This window comes from Saccostrea cucullata, unplaced genomic scaffold (genome assembly GCF_032062105.1).
Source record: "Saccostrea cucullata isolate Sc308-1 unplaced genomic scaffold, CSIRO_AGI_Scuc_v1 ctg17276, whole genome shotgun sequence".
NCBI classification, from domain to species: Eukaryota; Metazoa; Mollusca; class Bivalvia; order Ostreida; family Ostreidae; genus Saccostrea; species Saccostrea cuccullata.
This window is the reverse complement of record NW_026938133.1, coordinates 1-11495: the sequence shown is the minus strand read 5'-3', so window position 1 is coordinate 11495 and position 11495 is coordinate 1. Positions and strand designations below refer to the sequence as shown.

Genomic DNA, 11495 nt, shown 5'->3' with positions numbered 1-11495 from the left:
ACGACGACAACAACAACGACAACAACGACAACAACGACGACGACGACAGACAACGGACAGATTGTGATCAGAAAAGCTCACTTGAGCCTTTGGCTCAGGTGAGCTAAAAAGGGGGGGGGGGGGGTGGTGGTGAAAGGAGGTTACAACAGTTTGACAACCAAATTATATTAACACATTTGCAAATAATAGTTACTTTAATTTAAGTATTCTGCAACAATAATAATTATTAATAAGAAATGTTTAAAATTATTAATCGGGTTGTTCTTTTTTTATGGAGAGGCTTACTGGAAGTGAGGGTTCGTGAATTCGTGAATTGAATTTTTGTGATATACATGTACGAACATTACATACTCAGGGGGAGGGTCCTGTCCCCAAGCACATGTGCTTCGATGATATATAATGCAACTGTTCATGTAAAATCTAAATTGCTGATTGTTTTCTGGAACTGATAAAGCCACAGAAAAAATCTCTTTTTGTGACTTCAGATTATAAATTAAATAACCAAACTTAGATTTATAGATATCTACGAGTAAATAAAACAGTATTGGCAGTATAAAAAAGATGAAAACAACACCAAGTATATGCATTTGACTTGATTTTGCGACTCCCCCGGCGATGTGCTTTCCCATAAACGACTCCCCCCTACGGAACCGTTACTGTCTGAAGAGAAACTGTCTGAATTATTAATTTTTATAAAGTCTAGTCAAGTTTAAGTTGTTGCATTTAAAAGATAAACGTTTTCTCTCGCTGTTTTAAAAGTGAGAATCCCTATGTAAGCCGTAGATTGTGCAAATCATGTATGTTTTTACTACCCGATCAACATAAATATGAAAACTGTCAAATGGTTTCGAAGTGTTCGAGAAAACTAGACGTGTATGATAGCCGGACAAATGACCACGATAAAGCTTAACTATTGCCATCTTCCGTGGAATATTTCTCTTTTGTAAATACATCTTATATATACCGAAAAAAGACGTGACCCACATCTCCTCTGACTCCGAAGCGGTGAAAATCTACTCCCCCATACGTTGAAAACGACTCCCCCATACTTTTTAGCGACTCCCCCGCGTTACCGGTTGTATACGGTGAATGTGGAATGAAATGTAGCACTGTGAAATATGTTGCGTAAAAATTCAGATAATAGTAAACATATTGTCAATTTGAGAATTCTGATGTTATATCAGGTACTGTTCTCAAGTGGAGCCAGTTCTGTTCTCAAGTGGAGCCAGTTCTATTAAGAACCCACGCTTACAATAACATAAACTATTACACATGTAGCAGGTATACAAAAATCAAAACAAAAACAAAGAATAATTCTAACCTTAGACACACAGTTGTCACAAATAGCTCCACGGAAGTTCCCACACTCCTCTCGATTAAAGTCTCGTTCTCCAAAGTAATTAAGCAGCTGTGATCGTCGACAGTCAGCCACGTTCTCACAATACTGTACCATTCTGAAGAGGTTGTCTATATGAACTCTTTTGGAATCAAATGTGGCTGCCTGATCCACTGTGAAGAAACAAAACATACTCAACATTTTAGATTTAAAGTCAAAATGTTGTCGTTTGATTTTGAACAAAATTAAACATGTTTCCAATATATATGTACAGCTTATATAATGACCCTCATACATGTAAATAAAATATCATTTTTTCCACAGAACCCTGGTACGTGTAGTACATTATAACAGACCCCCCTACTTACTCTCTATAATCCTCCTCAGTCTTTTGACGTCATGGTACGTGTAGTACATTATAACAGACACCCCTACTTACTCTCTATAATCCCCCTCAGTCTTTTGACGTCCTGGTACGTGTAGTACATTATAACAGACCCCCCTACTTACTCTCTATAATCCTCCTCAGCCTATTGACGTCCTGGTACGTGTAGTACAATATAACAGACCCCCCTACTTTCTCTCTATAATCCTCAGTCTTTTGACATCCTGGTATGTATAGTACATTATAACAGACCCCTCCACTTACTCTCTATAACCCTCCTCAGTCTTTTTACGTCCTGGTACGTGTAGTACATTATAACAGATCCCTCCACTTACTCTCTATAATCCTCCTCAGTCTTTTGACATCCTGGTACGTGTAGTACATTATCACAGACCCCCCTACTTACTCTCTATAACCCTCCTCAGTCTTTTGACGTCCTGGTACGTGTAGTACATTATAACAGACCCCCCTACTTACTCTCTATAAACCTCCTCAGTCTTTTGACGTCCTGGTACGTGTAGTACATTATAACAGACCCCCCTACTTACTCTCTATAACCCTCCTCAGTCTTTTGACATCCTGGTACGTGTAGTACATTATAACAGACCCCCCTACTTATTCTCTATAATCCTCCTCAGTCTTTTGACGTCCTGGTACGTGTAGTACATTATAACAGACCCCCTACTTACTCTCTATAATCCTCCTCAGTCTTTTGACGTCCTGGTACGTGTAGTACATTATAACAGACCCCCTACTTACTTTCTATAATCATCCTCAGTCTTTTGATGTCCTGGTATGTGTAGTACATTATAACAGACCCCCTACTTACTCTCTATAATCCTCCTCAGTCTTTTGACGTCCTGGTACGTGTAGTACATTATAACAGACCCCCTACTTACTCTCTATAATCCTCCTCAGTCTTTTGACATCCTGGTACGTGTAGTACATTATAACAGACCCCCTCCTACTTACTCTCTATAATCCTCCTCAGTCTTTTGACGTCCTGGTATGTGTAGTACATTATAACAGACCCCCTCCTACTTACTCTCTATAATCCTCCTCAGTCTTTTGACATCCTGGTACGTGTAGTACATTATAACAGACCCCCTCCTACTTACTCTCTATAATCCTCCTCAGTCTTTTGACGTCCTGGTACGTGTAGTACATTATAACAGACCCCCCTACTTACTCTCTATAATCCTCCTAAGTCTTTTGACGTCCTGGTATATGTAGTACATTACTAGAAAACTGACCAGTCAGCAAGGGCCCTGCCATGGGGTAGAATTAATAGGGTGCAGCTTACGGAATGATTAAAAAATGTACGAAGAATAAGCAACAGCAACAGCAACTGTATTCTTAAAATTTCAAGATAATTCCTGAATATTCAAAAACCTGAAAATAATATCCTTGTACTTACATTAGGCAGTAAAGAACAACTTAATGTATATTTAAACAATTATGAAGAATTTGTGTTATATAAAATGCCAGCCTTGAATGAATGCAAATATCATGAAGGCTTGACCTTAACTTCAAACAAACAGCAGTTGCAGACAAAGGTTTTCATTAATCTTAAAGTGACAGAATTGTAAATCGCAGAACTTTGGGATAATAATGGAAACACACCAGAATAATGTATGTTTTGCATACATTATGTCTTAAGAGGGGAGGAGTGTAATGGTGGAAGATTTATTTTTGTATATTTATTAGATTATTCTTGTGTATTATTATTACTATAGATAACTATATTGTGTAATACATAGTATTCAGTCGGGAACGTTGCTGGCGCAGCGCGTGGGTCAGGCTGTTCTTAGTAACGCCAGTGACCGGCCCGACCACCGTGATACGCCTGTTGCAGTCTCAGCTAGGCACAAGTAGTCGACGGACGTACATCAAATTTATCATTATTCATATAGGTAATAATCTTCCACCAATCCCCAGATTTCACTTGTTATTTATATATTTATTACCTGATTGTTTAACTTATTAAACCTGTAAAACGTTATTATTGTTTTTGTCACTGTAAATCGCAGAACTTTGGGATAATTATGGAAACACACCAAGTTTCCCGTTACAGAATAAAGAAAAGCCTACTTAATTTTCTGCAGCTGGCTAGATAATTAATCCCAAGGGATTAATTGTACCTCTCTCATCATTTTCTTCTAAAGTACAATAAGAACTTTTTCAGTATTAATGATAGAATGGGGTTTTTATACAACTATTCTAAAAATTAATAATCTGCTTGAATTAACATAAAGTGAAAAAAGTGAATCAAAAAATGGTTCAAAAAATCTTCTTTAATCTATTTCTTGTTATTAGAATTCAATGAAATCATAACTATTTAACAAATACAAATTATAAAAAATTATAATATTTAAATCCACATTTCAGAGTGTTCATAGCATTCCAAATTGACTTAACTTCAAAACAAACTTCATTTGCAGACAGAGGTGGTAATTCATCTCAATTTGACAGATAAAGATAATGCTCTGGATTTTCTTCAGGAGGAAAGCTAATTAATCTCAAGGGACTCATAGCAGCATTCAGTTTTACAATAGGAACATCTTCAGCAGTTATCTCTCTTTGCCAATGCTTTTGTATATAAAGTTAAGGAATCTACCCCACCACCCCAGCTCCAAACCAGGGGACATAGAGAACCAAACTTAGCATCAAAATATGTATTTCTGCCTACTGAACTATCATACCAAATTTGTACTTGATAGGGCAACCATAAAAAAAGTTGCCCATTCATTCTTATGCATAGTTAAGGAATCTACCCAACCACCCCAGCTCCAAACCAGAAGACATAGAGAACCAAACTTAGCATCAAAATATGTATTTCTGCCTACTGAACTACCATACCAAATTTGATCTTGATTGGGCAACCATAAAAAAAGTTATAAGAAAAAAACAGAAAATTTGTGGACGGAAGAGTGACAGACGGACAGACAGACAGACAGACAGCTAGACAGACGGACGGACAGAGTGATTACTATAGGGCACCCGCAAATCCTTGCGGGGCCCTAATAACAGACCCCCTACTTACTATCTATAATCCTCCTCAGTCTTTTGATGTCCTGGTACGTGTAGTACATTATAACAGACCCCCCTACTTACTCTCTATTATCCTTCTCAGTCTTTTGACCTCCTGCTACGTGTAGTACATTATAAGTTATTTATAACAGACCCCCCCCCTACTTACTATAATCCCCCTCAGTCTTTTGACGTCCTGCTATGTGTGCACATTAGAACAGACCCCCTACTTACTCTATATAATCCTCCTCAGTCTTTTGACATACTGGTACGTGTAGTACATTATAACAGACCCCCCTACTTACTCTATATAATCCTCCTCAGTCTTTTGACATCCTGGTATGTGTAGTACATTATAACAGACCCCCCTACTTACTCTATATAATCCTCCTCAGTCTTTTGACATCCTGGTACGTGTAGTACATTATAACAGACCCCTTTATTTACTCTCTATAATTCTCCTCAGTCTTTTGACGTCCTGGTACGTGTAGTACATAATAACAGACCCCCTACTTACTCTCTATAATCCTCCTCAGTCTTTTGACGTCCTGGTACGTGTAGTACATTATACAGTGAGCTAACAGTCCGTCCCTCCCGGCTCGCCCCGCCTCTTGATAAAATCCTTCCACGGACTTCGGCAAGGAGTAATGAATGACAAATCTGACATCGGGTTTGTCAATCCCCATTCCAAAGGCAATGGTGGCACATATAACCTGAAAATGCATATAGAGTCTAGATGCTTGGGTTTGGAACCAATTATCAAAATTTATTAGACATACTTTATTTTTTTAGGGGTGTCAACAAATACTTGACTGTTCAACTATCAGTTGAATGGACATACTATCAAATAATGAAACATCGTTCGAATATAATTGTAATCAAACGAGGCCCATGAGCCGCAATGCTTACCCGATTAATTTTGGCCCTTCTATTCTTCACCAAACAATCCCCTTTGTAATATCTATTGTGGCCCTGCCCTACCCAAGGGGTCATGATTTGAACAATTTCTGAACAATTTAGAATTTACACTACCCCAGGATGCTTCCACAGAAGTTCATTTCAGTTTTTCTGGCTTCTTGAGAAGATTTTTGAAGATTTTTACTAAATATTTCAGTGTAAAACTTTGATCATCCATTGTGGCCCTACCCTACCCCTAGGTCATGATTTGAACAAATTTGGATCTACATTATGAATATTTGCATATAAATATGACCAATAATGTCTTTGCTGTTCTTGAGAAGATTTTTAAAGATTTTTTCCCAGTGTGTTCCCATGTTAAACTTTGACCTCCCATTGTGATTTTCAGCCCCTGGGGGCTATGATTTGAATTAACTTGAATATACACTACCTCACAATGATTCCGCATTATTTTCATATTTTCAAGTTTTCAGGTGTTTTGGAGTAGAAAATGATGCCATTAATTGATGCCAATACGTAATATCGCGATTACCTTGCAGTTACCTAACTTACATACCGCTCTTTTGCGGGGGAGTCAAGAAAGCTCTAAATCTCTGGGGCACATGACATTGTTTACAATAGTGACAATCGAATGATTCGAACACTGTAAAACACCTTTTATTCGCGAAAACTTAATTTTTGCGTAATTACGCGAGACAGTGTGCTCGCGAAACTTTAATTCTTGCATATAATACCGATTCCTTAAGATTATATAGAGCAACAGCCACAATTCATGAAAATTTTGTGTCGCTAATCAAGAGTCAATGACTATCGCACAAAAATAAGGTGTTGCGAAAATTTAGTGATCTACAGTAGTAGATTGACAAATAAGGAAAGTTTAGAATATTTTGTCAGCTTTTAAATGTGACGATTTTCCATGAAAATTTAATGAGAAAAGTCCCCTTAGTTAAAAATATTGTTGAAAATGTAACACTTTAGGATTAGCTCCTCTCAAAAATTAATTAGGCTGGTTCAGCGATTGTCTAGCAAGGTATTCCACCAGGATTTTTTCCTTATCTGTCCTCATTAATTCTACAATGATCGATCTTTCATTGTATTCAATAGCAAATTTGCCCCCATCCAACAGACGATTCCTGCCTCCATCAGGAAAGAGTTCTAGACTGCTAAGTTAAGTAATTGCAATATCAGTTTATTAAATGATGTCATTTTAATTTTCATGAATTCATAATTAGCTCCCCTTTGATGAAGGATCTTGGATCATGGAGGACTTACTTATATACGAGTATATACAGCTATATTTTGATGTTACTTTTTAAATAGATTTAGGTAAAAGGAATTTTTAGTTAAAAATAAGTAATGTACCTTCCAAATTTGAAAAAAAAACAAGAGGCCCAAGGACCTTGAATAGCTCTCCTGATAAATTGTACAATCTATCACTTCTATTAGAAGCCTTCAACTCTATTAGTATCATACGACCCAAAATGCATCAACTGACAAACGTTGATAACATTTAGCCAGTTAAGACTGAAAACACAGGTAACTCTCGATCGATACCTCAAAGTCCGCGGGACCAAGAAAAAACTTCGAGAGATCAAGAGTTCAAGTTTCAAGAGTCCGGAATTTTCCGGGTTTGTTTGACAGGTTTAAAAATTAGTTTTACCGGATGTAATGATTTTCATGGGGGGGCTGGCAAATTTTTTTGAGACGGATTATTTATTTTCATGCCTGTCGAGGACAGATTATTTATTTTCAAGATTATCAAGGACAGATAAATTATTTTCTTCTATGTCTTACCGTACCTTGATCAATTGATTATAAAAGACTAATCATTTATATACCATATTCAGATACAGGATTTAGGGAGGGGACAGGTATAACTTTGTTTGGGCAAGAGATCTGGGGTCACGTAAGTGGGTCCTGGGCGAAGCCCTGGTGGAGGCCAAGGGAGTACACCCACACCCCCACCCCCTAAGCTCTTGGGGTTTCCTGTATTTTAAGAGTAAAACCAGGCACTATTTTAGTGGTATTGGTTATTATGAACCAAAGTATGACATAATTAATACTGGTCATACCGTACTTTGAATGAAGTAAGTTAGGGAGCAAAGTCAACTGAAGTTCTTGGGTTTTTCAATATATATAAGAGTAAAACTTTTGTAAGAATTGGTTAGATGTATGGAAAGAAGTCTACATTATTAAGTCATATCATACTTTGAATGAAAAGGGCCAAGGGGGCGAAGCCCCCTTAAGCTCTTGGGTTTTTGTGTATTTAAAGAGTAAAACTAGGCACAAAAATATTGGTATTGTCCCAAAGTATGGCATTATTATTATCATTCGTATCATACTTTGAAATTTTAAGGGAGGGCCTGGGGTCGCACACATGTACGTCCCCCTTAAATCCGCCAGTGTTTATTTTGTATTAATTTATCTGGAAAGTATAATTCTTTGACAAGAATGTTTATCTTTTGTGGTATATAAGAATTGGTTTGTATTATCAATTAAAAGTTATTTATCACACCTACTAAGTGCACAGTGTCATGTTGATAAACTGACTTAAGTATCCATTCTGGTAATCTGATTTTAAATACTAATTGGTTCTAAAATGGCGAGCGAAGCGAGCCAAAAAAAATTTTGAATTGAAGACTTTTGAGATTAAATTACACGTAAATTAAAAAGGTATTTTTACAATATTTAATTATCAGAAGTCAAGGTCAGATTATTTATTTTCTCTGTAGTGGAGGGCAGATTATTTATTTTCAACATTTTCAGGGACAGATTATTTATTTCCAAAATATGGCCAGGCCCCACCTCAGAATCAAATGGTCGTCCCCTAAGTGTTTCGTCTTGTAATCAGCAATTTCAATTTCTCAGTGACACTGCCTTTCTAAATTATCGTAATACGGTCAATGATAATTATTTTAATAATATATAGGCATCATAAGATTAAATATAAATCAATTATCACCTTGCAGTATTAGTCGTCACCTGAATAAACATCCTGTTTCACGAGATCCGCGTCTTCTGCCTGGGGTCATTAAATGTCCAGGTAAAGTTGCTAATTATGTAACTTTGTATACACAAAGCCACTTCTAGGTATCGAGAGTAAATTTCAATGGAATATGCATAGCGGGACTGCATTTTGACTTCGAGGGATCAAGGGTTTCGAGATATCAAGAGTTCGAGAAATCAAGAGTAAATTTGCTTAGTTATATAGTGGAAAAAATTAAAGACCGGAAACTCACTTCAAGCATTCAAGAACTTCAAGAGATCGAAGTGTGAGCCATCAAGAGTTCCTGTATTATAATATAATTATAAAATACCATAAGTAGGTAACAGTGACCCAACTTTTAATTGAAATTTTCTGATGACTCAAGATACATTAATTGACAAAGATTGATGATTCTAAGCCGATGAGTACCTAAGATATTCAAAAGTAGGTCACCGTGACCTACTTCTTGGTCGACATTCTCCGATACCCGAAGATGACTCAACTGACAAAGTTTGATGATTCCTTACTTATGCAAATAAATACCAGATATAATTAAATATAGCCATCAAATATCAAAAGTAGGTCTCGGTGACCTACTTTTTGGTGATGTTCTCCAAAAACCCAAGATGCCTAAACTGACCAAGTTTAACGATTCTAAGCAAATAAGTACCTGAGATATTCAAAAGAAGGTCACCATGACCTACTTCTTGGTCGACATTCTTTGATACCCTAAGATGACTCAACTGACAAAATTTGATGATTCCGAGGCAAATCAAAACCAGATATAATTAATTATAGCCATAAAATATCAAAAGTAGGTCACAGTGACCTACTTAGGTCGATGTTCTCCAAAAACCCAAGATGCCTAAATTGACAAAATTGGATGATTATAAGCTAATAAGTACCTGAGATATTTAAAAGTAGGTCACCATGACCTATTTTTTTAACGACATTCTCAGAAAACCCAAGATGCCTCAACTGACAAAGTTTGATTATTCTAAGCCAATAAGTGCCTGAGATACATAAATGTAGCCACCAAATGTCAAAAGTAGGTCATTATGACCCACTTTTTGGTCGACAATCTTCAAAAACCCAAGATGCATCAATTGACAAAGTTTGATGATTTTACGTCAATAAGTACCAGAGATACTTGAATATAGCCACAAAACTGGAAAAATAGGTCATGGTGACCTAATTTTTGGTCATCACATTCTTAAAACCCAAGATGCATCAGCTGACAAAGTTTTGATGATTCTAAGCCAATAAGTACCGGAGATACTTAAATAAAGCCATAAAATGTCAAAAGTAGGTCACTGTGACCTACTTTTTGATTGTCACTCTCCGAAAACCCAAGATGCATCAACTCACAAAATTTGATGATTCTGAGCCAATAAATACCTAAGATACTTAAATATAGCCATAAAATGTCGAAAGTAGGTCATCGTGACCTACATTTTGGTAGCCATTTTTCAAAGTCAAAAGATGCATCTACTGACCAAGTTTGATAATCGTAGGTCTGAAGGTAATCAAAATATGCCTTTTAAACAATTTGAAAACAAATGCCGGCAAAATTCAATAAGTAGGTCACAGTGACCTAATTTTTAATAAATATGTTTTAAGATCCCACTCCCAAGATGCATCAACTTACGACATTTGATGATTCTAAACCTCTCAGTGTCTCAAATAATGGGATTAAATGTTTAAGAAAGGATTAGTCATCAAGTTCAAAAAGTTTGATGATCATAGGCCTTAAAGTGTCCAAAATATGCCTTCAAATCAATTTGAAAACAAAGGCCGAAAAATTTTTAAAAAGTAGGTCACCATGACCTACTTTTGAGTTAACATGATGTGAAGTCCTAAGATGCATCAACTTACAAGATTTGATGATCCTAGTCCTTATAGTAAGCAAAATATAAAATTAATGTTTGTGTTAATTGTAAATTTAGGTAAATTTTGAAGTGACCTTGAGACCACGCCCTTTGCCCCAAGGTAATTCCCAGCGTAAATTTTAATCTTCGACATATCCTGATCCTTGTATGTAAGTTTGGTGAAAATCTGCCAGGTCGTTCTGGAGAAGAAGATTTTTTAGCAACCAGTACTTTTGGTTTTGTATTCCTGATTATCTCCCATTGTTTAAGGGTCCCAACCCTTATTTTAGTATAAAGGGTAGCCCTTGGGCCTAGGATACCCTGTGACAAATTTGACACTGATTGGCCAGGGGGTTCTTGAGTTATGGCCCATATTCTAAAATGTTAACGCACACCGCACAAATGGCCATAGCATTAGCTCTTTGAGCCTTCGGCTCAAAACAGCTAAAAATTTCAGAAAATGTTAAAATATATTCGAATATAGTTCTAACTGACTAAGAAAATTAAATATTTTCACAACTCTAACCTAGACTCTGAACATTTCTAATCATTTATTGTTTGAAGACAAATGTTTATTACTTGAAAAAATGTGAGTACTCTTTCATGCAGCTTAAAGCTGAACACGACTCGTAAATAGGCATACGCCATTTTTGATACCATTATCTACAATACATCAATACTAGGGTATACTCGTCGCATTCGTTACACCTGACTGCGTTATTGTCACAGGTATCGGCGTGTAATAGCGACCCGTGTTCGTGCTGGTTATCTTGCATTACTTTTGTTTATAATTTATTGCAGTTACATTTATCTAACGTTGTTTGTATACTGCACTGACTTATATAACTACATGTATAATTGTAAATTTATTTGGTATCTTACTTTCCTGCATTAGACGAAGTATTACGTTATTATTCTCACTACCAAGTCCTGTATAGCATACGTCTGTCTACACCGGTGTTGACTGATTAC

The 11495-nt window shown here is 36.5% G+C and overlaps 1 protein-coding gene across 1 annotated transcript; it reads right to left on the bottom strand.

The window, feature by feature from the left end:
* Positions 1-1321: 1321 nt before the first annotated feature.
* On the bottom strand, positions 1322-5494 carry LOC134249482 (recQ-like DNA helicase BLM; the record flags this gene model as incomplete). Its single annotated transcript, XM_062731831.1, has 2 exons — positions 5269-5494; positions 1322-1509 (listed from the first exon to the last, which is right to left on the bottom strand). Coding segments are annotated over exons 1-2 (396 nt in total), but the record flags the coding sequence as incomplete, so codon positions are not given.
* Positions 5495-11495: the final 6001 nt, after the last annotated feature.